Genomic DNA, 17,221 nt, shown 5'->3' on the forward strand with positions numbered 1-17,221 from the left:
GTATACATTTTCATATTTGACTATTTGGCCTTGAAGACTAGAGATAGAAAATCTTCTTCTACAATGAAATGTTTCATATATTTCAGCTCTTCCAAACAGAATTCTGAATTTCATAATGTAACAAGAATTTCTCCCTGTTAAAGGCTAGTGCTTTGACTAAATCTGTGAGAACATATTCTGAATCAAGAACCCTGAATGAAGAAAAAAACATCTAATTCTCTCCCAGATAATCTATCTGTCGATTGAACACTGGTATTTGTGTCTGTGCTGCCAATACACCAATCTCTTCCATTCAGTACAAAGATTTCCAGAAACAGATCCCCAAAAGTCAAAGGGAGTAATCTGGTAGACATGCTGCCCACAGATAACCATCAAATCTTTTGGTTTAAATGCTTTTTTTTCCTTCCAAAAGGTAGCAACTGATCCATAGCATCTTCACTGTAAGTATTAAAATGTAGATAGTTGTACTTATATCAAGATTCTACCTCTAAGGCAGCAAAATCAATACTCTAATGCATTTTAGCATATGAGACAGTCATGTGTTCTTTGTTGCAATGAGTGTTAAGGGGAAATTCAAACTTACTTCCAAAAATGGTAACTTTATGGGGCTCAGATATATAGATTAGCATGACAGGTAGTTCTGCTCATTGATTAAAAGGAAGTGTAACTTCGGAAAGTGGCGGAGGATAGGGAATTAAACTTGACCTCTTCACTTTTAAAACCAATCTGTACTCTGGTGAGTCAAAACTAACCATTAATAAGCTGCAGCAAATGGGAAGGTTGTGCAGGTAGAAAAATATAAATGATTCCTAAGAGTAATTTTCTCTCTCTCTCTCTCTCTATTGAACACAGCATCAAAGAAAAAAAAAAGATTTTCTTCCCAATAAGGTGATGTTTGAGGATTACATATTCATGTTAAAGGAACACTGCAATGTTGTTTAGTCTAAAAATGCTGTACGGTAACTGACAGGTTTATGCTGGCATTAACGTTACTTAGTGCTCTCACGTCATCACAGCTACATTGCTTTGATGATTGACAGTAATACAGCAATTTAATATCTTCAAAAGATTTGTCGCTCTAATGATGCATTTGTGTAATGATGTATTGCTATTATATGTTATAAGGCTGCTCTGAAACACAAACCCTTAATATGAACACTCAGATGTGCTCTGCATGTTTTATCCCAAGAACTGTGTAAAAACATAGCTAAAAAGGAATATTTCTGAGAGAAAGTAATAAACACTAAAAGCCACTGCTAGCCTATATAATGTCTACGATCTTCCTTGATTTTTTGTCGAACGAAAACAGTCATTACATTGGTAAAGACCTATCTTGATTGTTCTGTTCATGAACTAATTGAAAAATATATACATAGTTCATTGTAAGAGTCTAGAAGTGAAATTCTGGGCCTATTTGAAGTCAGTCAGAGTTTCGCCATTGACTTAGTAGGGCCAGGATTTCATCTCAGAACTCTAATTCCCACTTTCTCTCTCTAGTTCATCTATGAGATACTACAGAGCCTAATAATGAGAAAATTAAATTGTCTTCTGAAACCCTTTTTCAGAGACTAGTAATTCAATTTCTTCTCTCTTTCCTATGGCTATGCCTTTATTTAACTGGGTATACAGTAATCACAATATGTCTTAACTCATTGTCTTTGCTCACGGGTAGATGTGCGTATATATATAAAATCTTTTCTTCTATTGGATGGTTGTTGGAATTCTCCAGATGCAAAACAAGATGTTTTTGATATTGAAGGTAAAATGTAATAGACATTAGTGACAAAATTAATACAAATTCCTGGATTCATGAGAAAATGTTGTATATACATGCATATATGTCTGGCTTTTCAAAGAATTATGAAATTCATTTTCCTATTTTCAAAATGTATAAGCAAATGAGTTATAATGATGTACTGTGAATATATTACCACAAACTTTATATGTGATAATGACATATATTACCTCAAACTTCATATGTGACATAGAATCATAGAATATTAGGGTTGGAAGAGACCTCAGGAGGTCATCTAGTTCAACCCCTTGCTCAAAGCAGGACCAACATCAACTAAATCATACCAGCCAGGGCTTTCTCAAGCCTGGCCTTTAAAACCTCAAAGGAAGGAGATTCCACCACCTCCCTAGGTAACCCATTCCAGGGCTTCACCACGCTCATAGTGAAATAGTTTTTCCTAATATCCAACCTAGACCTCCCGCACTGTGACTTGAGACCATTGCTCCTTGTTCTGTCATCTGCCACCACTGAGAACAGCAAAGCTCCATCCTCTTTGGAACCCCCCTTCAGGTACTTGAAGGCTGCTATCAAATCCCCCCTCACTCTTCTCTTCTGCAGACTAAACAAGCCCAGTTCCCTCAGCCTCTCCTCATAAGTCATGTACCCCAGCCCCCTAATAATTTTATTGCCTCCGCTGTTCTCTCTCCAATTTGTCCACATCCTTTCTGTAGTGGGAGGGCCAAAACTGGACACAGTATTCCAGATGAGGTCTCATCAGTGCCGAATAATAATTTCCCTCGATCTGCTGGCAATGCTCTTACCAATGCAGCCCAATATGCCATTAGCCTTCTTGGCTACAAGGGCACATTGTTGATTCATTAATCAACTCACTTAGGAACTTATTTTCAAAAGTGTTCGCTCAGTAAGGGTGCCTCAAATGTAGGCTTTATTTTCAAAGATGTCAAGCACCTGCAACTCCAAAGAGCATACATAATGGTTTTGAATCTGACCATTTTGCCAATATCTGTGTTCTGATTCATTTAAATAATGAAAATTTAACAGTGGGAATTTTGAGTATGCTGCAAGTTTCCTCTTCAGTGGCCTTGAATCATATCCCAGTGCCTTTCTCTGAGACACAGTGAAGCGAAAGCACATCGCAGTTTGCCTGCTGACTATTGCATTCTTGGAAGAAAATGATGGGACATAATGAAGTTAGGACTTAAAGTAGTCCTTTTACTCTTGATGAAGCATATGTAATTCCTCTAATATTTTCTGCAATTATGTGTGATAATATTTTGTACTTCTATAGCACCTTCCATCCAAGGAGTTCAGAGGACTTTGCATACGTTAATTATAACTTGCAACTCCTCAGATTACATTTCCATTATACAGGTGATTAAACTGAGGCACAGAGAGGCTAAGAGGCATATTTTCAAAAGTGCTCTCTAACTTTGATTGGCAAACACTAGACATCCATCACATTTGAAAATAAAGCAATAAGTGTGCAAAATTGAGCACATGAAATTAGAGATGACTTTTTAAAATTTAGGATTAAGTGATTTAGTCTGTCACACAGGAAGATTGTGGCCAAACCAGGAATACAGCCCAGATTTCCTCATCCCTAATCCTCTGCTTTAGCCACTGAACCAGCCTACCTTTTACTGTGTGTCCACATAAAGCCCAGATTTCCTGATCCCTAATCCTCTGCTTTAGCCACTGAACCAGCCTACCTTTTACTGTGTGTCCACATAAAGCAGACAGTACCTTTCAGTGAATCCTCATTAGGACAACTCCTTTATACTGTATAAAAGATACTAAGAATCTATGATTTAGGACCTGTAATCTATTTTTTAAGGATTAGTGGTATAGCCTGTGTAGCTCTGAACTTTTTCTCCAGTTATTTTCAGTTACAAAAATCTGCTGTTACATGATTGCTAATGTTCTGAAAAGATAGTTGTACCAGGGAATTTTAATAGGTCAGTATAGCATCCCCACATGTACAGAATGGATTTACAAAGGAAGTGCTGACAGACACTTAACAATTGCACTACTGGTACACCCCTCTAATAAGAATCAAATAAGCATGCCCAAGTTTTCTTTTAAAAAAGAACTTTTTTTGTTTTTATGTAAAATATAAACACATAACAAAACAAAGCATAAAAATGCATGTGCAAGATGGAAATATCATATAAATAACAAAATTCGACATTCATCATTCATCATTTATAAAAGATGCAAAACAAACAAACAAACAAAAAACCACCCCTAAACCTGTAGGCGTCATGCAGGGCATCAATTATTAAAGTGACTACATAGATAAATAAGTGAGAATATAACCTTTGAGTATCAGGGACTAATATATACTAACTTGCAAAAGTATGTAATAGTTTAATGTGTGACCAGGCCCCTCATATTTTTTCCAAGCATTTCTATTACACGGTGTAATTTTTCTATCAATGCAGTAGCAGAGAGCTCCCTAAACTAATCTATGTATGAGGGAGAAATTGCAGATTTCCATTTTCTCAAAATAACTCTTTTTGGCCACTAACATACTTAATGCAATCCATTTCTGAGTGCTAACTGGTAATACCAACTCGTTCAGCACCCCTAAAATACACAAGCTTGGAGAAGGAAAGAAAGCAACACTTAAAGTTTTTGAGAGGGCACTGAATATGGCGTTCCAAAATACACGCATTTTTGACAGGTATAGAGGATGTGTGAAAGGTTGTCACGTGGCTGTTTGCATCTCCATGTGAGTTACCAATCTAGCCTTAAACAAATGTTCCGGAGTACAGTAGTACCTGTTTAGTATCTTGTTCTGGAAGAATCACAAGGATAAGGAACTTGAAGTATCTTTCACATTAAGCCAGATATCCTCCCAGCTTTCTGTTGTGATAATTAGGCTAAGTAATTTTTCCCTTTTTTGTTTTTTGTTTTTTTGTTGAGACTGAGATTTAGGGGGCAATAGAAAGCATAAAGCCACTGATAAGTAATTCATACAAAGAGACTTTTGTTTCCATATTTCTTAACATGTTCCCCTAGAGGTGAGAACACTGAAACAAAGCAGTTGTCTCCTATTCTTAGATGAATCCTTGAGCATAGCTGCTGAAAGAAGGAACTGTGAGACAGTGGTAGCTGATATTTGTTCAACATGTAATCAAAGAAGGCCAGTCTATCATCTTGTAATATAATCCTTTTTCTATCCAAATTGTCTTAAGTGTGGAGTTGGCCTTGATTGTGAGGCACAGGTTATCCCAGAGTCATACAAGAAGAGAATTAGTAAGATCAGATGCTGTAATCATCTTAACATTTTACAAGATGGCCCATGTAGATGCGAATATTGAATTTTCCCGTAAGGGTAGGGGAAGCCTTTTAAGTTACTTGATTCCCTTTATTCTTTTATATATGGCATAGCTAAGCTATTTTCAATATCAAACCAGGCTGGTGTGTACACAGAGCTACTGAAGGGATGCTAGATTAATATAAATGCAAATCTGGCAACCCCATGTAACCTCTAGTTCAGGGGTCGGCAACGTTTGGCACGCGGCTCGCCAGGGTAAGCACCCTGGCGGGCCGGGCCAGTTTATTTACCTGCTGACGTGGCAGGTTCGGCCGATTGCGGCCCCCACTGGCCGCGGATCGCCATCCCGGGCCAATGGGGGCAGCAGGAAGTGGTGCGGGCGAGGGATGTGCTGGTCGCGGCTTCCCGCCGCCCCCATTGGCCCAGGACGGCGAACCGCGGCCAGTGGGGGCCGCGATCGGCCGAACCTGCCACGTCAGCAGGTAGATAAACTAGCCCGGCCCGCCAGGGTGCTTACCCTGGCGAGCCGCGTGCCATACGTTGCTGACCTCTCCTCTAGTTGCTCTAGATTTTTTAAGGATCTTGTGTGACAAGCAAGACTATTCTTTATGCCACATGAATTGCATGATAAGCCTATTTATTCAAGCAAAAAACAAGAAAGAGACCTGGAAAGGTAATAGGTTAATGATATAAATTAATCTAGGGCAGATATTCGTTTTGGCTATTTCTATTCTCCCCAGTATGGATAGAGGGAGGAGATGCCATCTATATACATCCTTGGAAATTTCTTTTAATATAGAACCCATATTTATAGAAACAATATTGGGAATATTAGGACAAATTTCCTAAATAAGTTATTTCCTTGCATATTTGAAGTGGAAAATGCTGAACCTGAGAAGGATCTGGTCTTTTGGATATATCCAATGCTTGTGACTTATTCCACTTAAAGTGAAAATCCAAGATCTTTCCAAAAATATCAACTACATTCAATAATGATGTGATTCATGAGGATGGGTTCTTCAATAGTATAAAAATGTCATCAGCATGTAAACTGATTTTGTATTCTTTCCTGTTTAAAGTCAAACCTTCAGTGGCTAGTGCTGATGAATGTACATTGCCAGTGGTTCAAGAGAAACATTAAAAAGGAGGGGCAAGAGGGGAAAGCCCCGTTGTATCCCTCTTTGTTGTATCTAGCTGAAATGGAGAAATAATTGTTTTAGCTGATAATAAACAATGTGAGAGTTGTATAATACATTGACCCCATTCAGGAATATTGGTCCAAATCCATTTGTTAGGACAGCCATTAGATAAGGCCTTTCAACCCTATCAAAGGCTTTCTCTGCATCTAGAGATGAAGCTATGGAGGGAACATCTGACATCTGAGCTTGCTGGATCAAGTGAGTGATTTTCAGAACCCGATGTTCCTTTAATGAAACCAACCTGATCTGTGTGTATAATTGATGGGATAATGGTGTTCAGTCATGTCACTAAAATTTTTGCAATTATTTTGCAATCTGTGTTCAATATTGACACTGGGTGAAAGTTGCCACAGTTGCAACACTCTTTATTCTTCTTTAATATTAAAATAATTAAATCAGTTCTCATGTGATGAGACATGGTTCCTTTTTGGAATGTTTCAGTGAAGACCTTTGAAAGAATATTAGATAGCTGATTATAAAATGTTCTGTAGAAATTTGCTGGAAAGCCATCCATCCTAGGGACCTTGCCAGAATTCATATTTGTATAGTCTGTTTGATCTCTTGTGTTGTGATCGCTTTGTCCATGAACAACACTTGTTCTGAAGATAGGGTATTAAAAGGCAGGCCTTCAATGAAAGGGTCAAATTTATTAGAGTCAAATTGGTTGTCTGATTTATATCAATCTTTATTGAACTGTTTAAATTGATTATTTATATCTACTGGTTTAAGGATGGCTCCCCCCATCCCCATCTTCTTGTAATAAGGAAGAAATGCTGTCATGGGCCTGTTCCATCTTAAGTCTCTGGGCAAGAAGTTTACCTGCTTTATCTCCCCATTCATAATATCTTTCTTAGATCCTGTTGAGTGCCAATTCAACTTGGCTGGATAAGCATTCATTATATTTATATTTGTCATTGAATAGAGAACATAGGATGTTTTCATTATTTTGGTCAGTTATGTGCATTCTCTGCAACTCATCTATTTCCTTGTCCAGAGAGTCTAGTATTGAGTCTTTCATTCTTCTTTTGGGAGGCATGCTTTTTGCATTCACCCTTACGGTAGCTCTCAGAGCTTCCCAGAAGATGATATCTGAGGTAATTGAGTGCTTTTTGTGTGTGTGTGTGGAGTTAGAGATGACTGAATTGACTATGGGACAGAACTTTGTATCTTTTAATAACAATGTGTTCAGCTTCCACCTTGAAGATTTCAATGACGTGTAACCAGTTTCTAAGGTAAATATAATGGGAGCATGATCTGAAATTGATATATTATAATACTGATAATTATCAGTAGCTGCTTCTAGGCATGCTGGAATTAGTTCTGAAGACACAAGAAAAAAGTCAGTTCTGGAGTAAGATAAATGTACTGTAGAGAAATATGTATAGTCATGCTTCTTGCGGTGTTTCAGTCTTCATATATATTTTAAATCAAATTCATTCATTAATATAGTAGAACCTCAGAGTTATGAACTGACCAGTCAACCACACACCTCATTTAGAACTGGAAGTACACAATCAGGCAGCAGCCGGGGGGTGGGGAGGGGAGGGGAGGGGAAACAAATACAGTACAGTACTGTGTTAAATGTAAACTACTAAAAAAAAAAAAAAGGGAAAGTTTAAAAAAAATATTGACAAGGTAAGGAAACTGTTTCTGTGATTGTTTCATTTAAATTAAGATGGTTAAAAGCAGCATTTTCTTCTGCATAGTAAAGTTTTGAAGCTGTTGAGTCAATGTTCAGTTGTAAACTTTTGAAAGAATAACCAAAACATTTTGTTCAGAGTTATGAACATTTCAGAGTTACGAACAACCTCCATTCCCAAGGCATTCGTAACTCGGAGGTTCTACTGTAATGAGGGTTGGCCTATTGTGCTTTGAGAGATTGGTCTCAAGTAATTGGATTTGTCCAGATATCTGTCTACTATAGTATTCCAATCGCCTCTCAGTAATGCAGGAATGTCTTTTTTTTTTATTAGAAAGAATGTCTGCAATGTCTTTGAAAAATTCAGAATTACCTCCACTTGGTTTGTAAATGCTTCCTAGAATTAACTTGTTTAAGTTGAAACAGCCTTCAGAAAGAATGTATCTTCTCTCAGGATCAGACCAAGACTGTATATATTGAGAAGTTATTCTTTTATGAAATAAGATGTATGTGCCTCTGCTCTTAGAATTTAATGATGGATGAAACTCAACATCTATCTACATCATCTTGATTCCTTTGACATCTATTTATGCTAGATGAGTTTCCTGCAATAAAGCTACTTGGAACTTTTTTGATCTGAGGTGTTTCAGGATTTTAGTTCTTTTGGAAGGTTGATTAAGTCCCCTCATATTCCAGGAACATACTCCAAGAAAATTAATGCAAAGTTTTAAATTGTATATTAAGACATATAACCTTATTCTAAAGATACATATTTCCCCATTAATATTGTAAAATCTCTAGGATATGGTCTGTATTATACATATTAGATACTGATTAGTTTTGAATGAATTTATGCCTTCAGTTGAGCCTCTAAGGGAGTCGGGTATACAAAAAGATCTATAGTTAAATAATATCATGTGTCTTCCAAAGTATATTTGTAACAGAACACAAAAAATTAACAGACAAGCCAGTGTGGGCATGTTCAGATCCTGATGGCTTCAGTTCCATCTTCCCCTCCCTGTATTATCTACTAATAGTTTAAACATTTCTACATGCAAATATATTTGAAGTCAAATATTACCCCGTAAATACCATTGGGTATTCAAAAACATGTATAATATATTTCTACCTACAGAAGTTTTTATGTATACATACATAAACATATATAGATATACACAGGCTCATCACTTGTAAATTTATAGTTGATTTGGTAAATCAAATATAAACTAGTACCAAATCTAAATATGAAAAATACAACAATATAAAAAATTCATGTTCATAGTATGTCAAATGCCCATAGTATGCACAAATTGAATAACTAATACTATTTAAGGTTTAGGTTATACTCTACTTTACATGTCAGGAATATTTACTGTTCCAAGGGGTGTGTGCTTACCATAACATGACCCATCAGAGGCAGAGCTCTTCAAGAGATTCTGTCTAGTTAGCAGTATAAATTGTGAAGCTAAGTGCAGATAATCCTTCAGTCAGTAGATGGTGCTGTAAATCCCAGCTTAGTGTTAAACTGTTGCTTTATGCATTGCAGTGCTATTCAGTTGTTGTTATTGTTCAGTCCCAAAGGAGATCAAAGAAAAGTTCAACCTAGCTGGTTATCTTCTAGGAGTGGGAAGATTATGTAAGTGAATATTACCATATCTACATAGAATCGTAGGAAAACAAACTGATTTTTAAACTTGTTGAGGTATGCTTTTATGATGGCCAAACCTGGCCTCAGTCTGAGTCTCTGAAGTATCTGGAAAGCTTCAGAGGAGGTTTTGCCAAATGCCCTCTGGAGTCTTCTAAATCCATAGTGAAGGTGGATGGGTACTTGATGCTATGTCTGACATTGGTCCCCCTCAGAATATGCATTATGCCATTGAATGCAGCCCTCTTTTTGTTAAGTTCAGCTGAGAAGTGAGGAAAAGGAGAAATTTTGTGGTTTCAGTTTTTCTGACAACATTCATTAACATTACTTTAACGTTGAACTTCAGCAGTTTGAAGATGATGGGTCTGGGCTTAGACTCCTGCCTTCTATTACCAGGTATTCAATGAGCTCTTTCAATGTCTAATGGGGGAATTTGGGGGGTCCAATTTAAGTATGTCAGGGATCAGCTTCTGAAGAAAGCTGATAATATCCTTCTCCTCTAGACCCTCAGCAATGCCCCAGAGATGAAGGTTCTTTCTTCGAGATCTGTTTTCTAAGTCATCTTGTTTTTCTTCCCGTTTGTCTAATCTAATCTTGAAGGAGGCAGTTTCAATGGCAGGTTTTTTTAGCTTATTTTCCAAGTGAGACATTCAGGATTTTACATGTTTAGAGAGTCCATGAATATCTTTTGAGGTTGAATCTAGTCAGCCTGTGAGGAATTTTTCAGTGTTGTAATATCTGGGCTAGGTTCTGCTGTAGCTTTGCAAACTCTCCCTTAAGCTGCTTAGGTGATTCAAACTTAGGTCTTTTGTTGCCTCTCATTTTTTATTGGAATTCATATTCAACAGTTTGAAGTTTATCCAGGGGTTTAATTTAAACTTTTATGTCAGAAACTTATTGCCAGTTTGTTAGGAAAGTAATTATTAGAGATTAATTAATAGGCGGGAGTGAGGCGGTCTGGGACTAGGCAGCCATCTTCCACATGGGTACCATGCAACCCTAACCCAAGTTTTCTACATAGTAGTTGTGATGAGTTAGAGCAGTAGCAATTTGTTATTCAGCACCCTTTCTCCCTAACAGTACCAAGAAGCAGTCTTTTGTCAATACTTATTTACACATTCACTTTCCCTGCAGATATTGTTTCTGTTGATAATTTTCAACTGGACTGATGACTGCTTACCAGATCTGGGAACTAATGTTGTTTGTGTGGTAGCAGAGTTGTGCCGAATACATAAACCTGTCACTTCTGTCAATATGGAGTGGCAGTGATATTGACCTCTGCTGAGGCTGAGTATTATCACATTCAGATTGCAAAGTAAATGCCACAAGCGCAGTTACAATCAAGGAATGGTTAAGAAGGCTAGAGATAGGAGAGAGGAAGTTGGGGAATTTCCTTATGTTTATGCATTTAAAGAAACAACCTTGGGTTTCTAGTGAGGAGTGCTAGTTAGTGGCCAGTGAGTCTAATCCTGAATATCTATTTTATGGATTTGCAAGACACTACACTTCACTTATTGTCTTCTTTCCAAATTGATGTTGGTAATCAGAATTGAAAAAGGCATTAATTACCCCCAAGATTAGACAAAACCTGTCTCCAAATTTCATGATTGATCCAATCCCCAGAGAAATTTAGGTTGGAGAGTTTTTAATCTCATAATTTTAAAAGGATTTTTGACATACAGTATTGTATACTTTTGTAGTGTTTTATGCATTGTTTTCTCAGTGTTATAAACAGATTGTGTGCTTTCCTATTGACAGCTTCCCATGTAATTGTTATCTCATAAATTTAGCTATCACAGACTTAGCCTACTTTTGTGTAGATAATTACAAGGTGGGATGACTTACCTAAACTGAGTAGTGTGATTATTTTTAGTATGCACGGGTAGAGTGTATGGAAAGTTATTTCCAGGGAAGCAGTGTGGTCTAGTGGTTAGAGTAGATGATCAAGACACTTGGGTTGAAATCCTGATCCCACTGACATCATTAGAAAAACTCCACTAATGTCAGTGAGACAAGGATTTCAGCTTTGATTTCTGTTCCCATATCCACCACTTACTTGCTTTGTAACTGTGAGCAAGTCACTTCACCTCTCTGTATCTCAGTTTCCTTTGTAAAATTGGAATAATACTCACCCAGCTTTTGTCAGTTGATTTCCTTCATGTTGCAACATGATCTTTAAACAAAAAGCGAGTGGCCCCTATACAATGTGCTTTTAGATGCAGGATTATCATACAAACTTGGGAAAATAAAGAGTCTTTCACAAACTGGAGTAGATCCTTTTGGATGAATAGAAAAATACTAACATTCCATATATGATTCACTGGAGCATTGCCCTCTGAGATGTGAAATTTGATAGGGTCTTCTCTGTGTAACTGAATAAATTCCATAAGTTCCTGGAGAACTGGAAGCCTTTCACTGAACCCTTTTTGGACTTTGTACCCAGTGCTTCCCATAATATTTTGTAACGTACACCTCTGATCCCATTGAAACTTTTTTCATCCCTGTCACTCAGTTCTTGCTTTAAGTGCTCCTAGAGCTAAGGATTAGGATTGTGAACAGTCCTCTGTAGGAGATACATTATCACATTTTAAATCTTTTATGATGTAACTTCCCGCAAAGAGGAGTGAGGGTGGATTGTGTATCCTTCTCTTTTTGTGAGGGTGACAGAGTGCTGTAAGCAGTTACAAATAGAGCTCTTTGCAGGCCAGCACCCTGGTCACTTAGGATATGTCTACACAGGGATTACAAACTTGTTTTTGGCCCAGGTCAGCTGACTCAAGCTCTGGGGCTGAAAAATTGCTTAAAAGTGGAGAGGAATTGCTGAACGTGGCTATCCTGCAAGGGTAGAGGGTCTGAAAGCTTGGGATCCAGCCTGAGCCTGAATGTCTACATGACAATTTTTAGCCCCTCAGCTCAACCCCTGTATGCCTGAGTCAGCTGACCCAGGCTAACTGCGGCTGCGCCTCAGGCCTTTTAACGCTGTGTAGACGTACCCTTAGATCACCCAGGACACCGAGTGCAGTTAGAATAGGAAGGAGTTAAGTAGCTTGATTGAGTTGGGAAGGGTAGAATGAATCACTTACATCACTTAGCCTGATGAGCTAAGGAGGTAATTAGCTCACCAACTGGAGAACCCAGGTTAAAAAACAAGCTGTATAAAAGGCTGACCAGGGAGCAGAGGTGGGCCTCCATCTAGCTGCTGTTGCACTGGAAATAAAGGAAGAAACAATCGTAAACATATTTTTATATGTTACTCCAGTGAACTCTGTGTGATGTATGATTACCAGGAGTGGTTATCAGCCTGGGTTTGGAGGCGCTGACGGGGGTGTCTGTTCACTGTATGGTGTTGGTTATTGATATCCTGCTGTGTCTATGTGGATTGTTGATTGTTTGGGTTGGATGAGGTTGTCCCATATGACATGTCTTCTACTTTCACTTCTCTAATATAGGGTAAAATTCTTCTAAACACAGAGAACCTGCATAAAGCACTCGCATCACCCCTTTTACAGAGAGCCAGTCTATCCCTTGTGGGAAGAGAAGCTAATATATGCTTAACTATCTAGATCCAATTACCCCAGAGCCCACAGAGAGGGCATAAAGGAGCTTGGCTGCTCCTCCAGCCACTAAACTGGAATAGAATCCATAGAGAGTCTGTGATGCAGCCCTGTCACCTGTGGATTTCGTACTCCACCACAAGCCACAATGAGATTTTACAATTTCCGAAATGCAACCTTATATGCCAAATGTATGCACTTTGAAAGATTAATCTGCAAAGTGTTCCTTGGTTTATTCACTGAAATAGTTTTCTTAAGCCAAAATTAGTGTCTGTGATACAGTATTCTCATACAGTGCCTCAACAGCATACACCGTACAGCACATTCAAGTAGGTGATAGTACATACAAGCAAATATATGTTTTATGCAGTATAGAACAACAACATATGTTTCTGTTCATAGTGATATTAAATAAAATTTTCCAATAAATTGATTCAACCTGGCAACAGTGGCACATAACAGCAGCAAACCATATGACGAGTAACAGCTGGTTCTTTTGTGGAAGATTACTTTTCATAATTTATCTCTTATGAACAACATGGGGAAAAACCATCCTGTTGCAATTTACTGTATCCTATAAATTATTTCACTAGATTTTATTACTGTTCAGTTCAATTCATATTTTTTCCATTGCAGTTTTATCATTCCTACTTTTTGGAACTGGTGTTTTCCGTGTTTTTTTCTCCTGTGAAAGAGTTGGAGTATCTGGGACCTGTTAGTGAGTAATAGCTTGATAAGTATAGAAACTCCTGTGTAGAGAACCTGCATGAGGCCTATATACCAATTACATCCTCAAAATAAGGGTTAAGTGGAACTTAAGCAATGAACAGGCCTTGTACTCATCCTCTACATGGAGTGAATTTCTAACACAACTAACTATTTGAAGATTTTACCATTGCTCTGTACATTGTTTGCAAGGTTCTTAACAGTTGACCAAATCTTATCTGTGTTGTCACAGTGTGGATAGCAACTTCCAGCAATTCCTCCCCCTTTTTAAGCATGTATATTCCAAGGTGTGATTTATTATAACCACTGTTGTGCATTTTAGTAAGGTTTCATTAATGTTTTTCAATTTATTTTATGTTCTGTTGTGAATGTTTATAACTTTGTGCAGAATTTAAAGGTATTTTATTTGTTCTTTAGTCTATTGAGAACTGCTCAAAGGACAGAAAAATGAACTTTCCTTCTAAGGATCTCAAAGTGCTTACAATAAACCTGGAAACACTTCTGTGCAGTGTTGGGGAAATTGAGGTTCAGAGAGTTGTGGCAACTTGCTCAAGGTCACAACTTAGGTCTGCAGCAGTACTGTCAGCTGACCCATGCTTCCTGACAGCCAGTTCGTCCTTTGAGCCATAAACTGTCCTTCTTCAGAATAAATAACTCATTCATAACTGCTTCCACAACAAGTGATGTATACGCATATCTGAGTTGTTTTCTGAACTTATTTTGTATCAAATAAATATGTGGCCATTACTGTTAATTATGATACCATTTTTGCTTACTATGTAATGGGCCGACCCAGATGTCTTTGCTCAGTTTTGACTTAGCTCTTACTAAATCCGTTTTTCACAGGGATCAAAGGGATTTTGCCTGAAGGAAGATTGAATAAAGAATTTAGCACAATATAAACACTCCTCAGTAGAGAGATATTGGCTATTCCATTGCTCAGTTATCTTTTTATTTGTTCTAGTTCTTGATTTTTGAAAGCAGGCATCTACGATAGTGTATACAGATTTCTGGATGAGCTAGAATATACTGGATGTCTACGTTAATAAAATATTTTGATTCAGAAGCTTTAGTCAAAATGATTTTTTCCCATTAAAAATATATAAAATGTGTCAGTTTCCCAGTCAAAGCAGCATGTTATATTTTATAAAAGTCAATATATACGGAACCATATTGGTGAATTTCATCTACAGTGCTAGAAGATTGTTAGATCTATGCTCATTTTGCAATTGAGTTTATCTGATGTATGTTGAGATTAGGGAACTCTAATCAATTATAAAGAACATGTGTATACCCCTTCCTGGGAAGTAGTTGTTAAAGTATCACTTGTTAAACTTTCTCTTTCCTTAGAATTGTTTTCTGTACGTAGGAGAACAACGGCTATAATAATTGCCCAGTTTTATTTGGAATAATTTTGTCAGCAATATCCAGAAGAAAATCATGAGTTTGTTGTTATACCTGAATGATGCTTCATGCACCTCCATTTAAACTTTCTCTAAGTTATTCTCTCTCGCTCTCTTTTCATTTCAGCAAAACCATTTGAAAATGGACAATATCTGGACATCTATGGAATTACAAGAGACCAGGCTGGGGAATATGAATGCAGTGCAGAAAATGATGCCTCAGTCCCAGACGTGAAAAAAGTAAAAGTCACAGTAAACTGTAAGTCCTATTACTTTTTAATCACTAAATCCAGTGGAGAGGAAAAAAACAGCCGAGAAGAAAACAGCCTAGTGTAGTATAGTGGCAACAAGCTGCTGAAATAGTAGCCCTTTACTATTAAAGTAGCGAAACCTGCTGGACACTCACGGTATGAGTTAGTCCCACAAAAGGGAGACATTGTGGAATAAAGGTTGAAATGTTCTATGTGTCCTCCAACCCTTCTGCATAATGGAGGATGGGAATGGTTGACATTTCACATTTCTTGCTTTTGTGGACATAAGTCAGACTCTTGGGTGGTGATATTTTTTCAAACTGGAGATTGAACTGTGTAATTCTCATTATTACTAATGGGACTGGAATCCCTGTATTTGTACATTGAAGGCTATATTCTTTTCTCAGAGTTCTTTTGCCACAGTGTTCTGTGGTTTAATTTTGTGCAGTTGTACAGTAATGTAGGAAGAAGAGATCATTTAAACTGGTCTATCTCAGTGGAAGTCTATTAAATAGCAGGTCTTATTATGATATAACCCCAGTACAAATACAGTACATGAGAAGCTCTGCTAGAATGCAATTATTTCATTAACATCTTAGTGGAGATGTCTGATATCAGTGGAAGTGCATAAGACTGGCTGTTAGATTACTTTATAGTCTATCAAGTTGGTCCTTACATGGGCTTTTTTGTCAATGCTTTGCTACTTTACAGTTTAAGTCAACATAAGTTATGTCACTCAAGGATGTGAATTAGCCACCCCCTTGAGCAACATACCTTATGCTGATTTAAATGCCAGTGTGGACAGCGCTATGTCAGAGGGAGAGCTTTTCCTGCCAAAATATCTACTACTACTTGTGGGGGCTGGAGTAATTAAGCCAACAGGAGAGCTCTCTCCTGTTAGTTTAGAGCAGTTACACTACTCTTTTGATTTTAAATATTACACTAATTATATGCTAGTAAAACTATGTAACTTTAAGGGGAGGAAATGAGAATAAATTCTTCAGGTGAAACTACAAGGGAAATTTTAGGTAGGCTAAATGCAATTACTCAGATTGTAATTTGGCCAGATCACCAGGATTAACACGTCTCTTCTCTTGAAAATTGCCTTGGGATCTTAAATAATTACAAGTTGCAAGGACTTTGGTTTGTGTCTCCTTCAAACGTTAGTGTCTCTAACAGCGCAGTGCTTTTAGCACCATGCTATGAAATTAGTTCTGTAATGATTCAGAGAGAGGAGTATGGCTGGCAGAATTGCTTACACTACTAAATGCATTACTTGGGTTTTCCTTGGAGATATCCTATCAGAACACTGACCAGGCCTGACCTTGTTTATTTTATGAAATGGTATGGCTGTAGGCCATTATGTGCTGGGATGTAGTAGATCAATGCAGTTGCCTTTTACCCGTAGAGGCTTAGTTGATTGCTTTATTCTTATCATTACAGTCAAGATTCTGCCTCACTTAATCACATGGATTAGTACTTACAATGATCTCAGCGAGTAAGGGAAGCAGAATCAGCACCTTAGTAGGTTTTTTACATGTCCCTAAATCACCAGAGGGTTTGGCGCAATTGACCATAATTGGCAATCTCTAGGCCTCAGAGAGGTCCAGGGTTGAAATACATAGAAACGTTGCAGATCAGGTTTACATTGGTAAAACTATAATATGAGCAGAACTGCTTCAGGAAGCTAACACTGAGTCTGTATTCAGAGTAGCAGCCGTGTTAGTCTGTATCCGCAAAAAGAACAGGAGTACTTGTGGCACCTTAG

At 37.7% G+C, this 17,221-nt stretch overlaps 1 protein-coding gene across 1 annotated transcript in view; it reads left to right on the plus strand.

Annotated features, from left to right (window-relative positions):
• LOC112115985 (neuronal growth regulator 1) overlaps positions 1-17,221 on the plus strand; it is a 616,138-nt gene that overhangs the window by 408,137 nt on the left and 190,780 nt on the right. The window contains exon 4 of the mRNA XM_026656049.1: positions 15,330-15,461. Within this exon, the coding sequence (XP_026511834.1) occupies positions 15,330-15,461 (132 nt within the window). The remainder of the gene's footprint in view (positions 1-15,329; positions 15,462-17,221) is intronic.

The sequence above is a fragment of the Terrapene carolina genome, unplaced genomic scaffold, assembly GCF_002925995.2.
Source record: "Terrapene carolina triunguis isolate 2854851 unplaced genomic scaffold, T_m_triunguis-2.0 Scaffold211, whole genome shotgun sequence".
NCBI lineage: Eukaryota > Metazoa > Chordata > Testudines > Emydidae > Terrapene > Terrapene triunguis.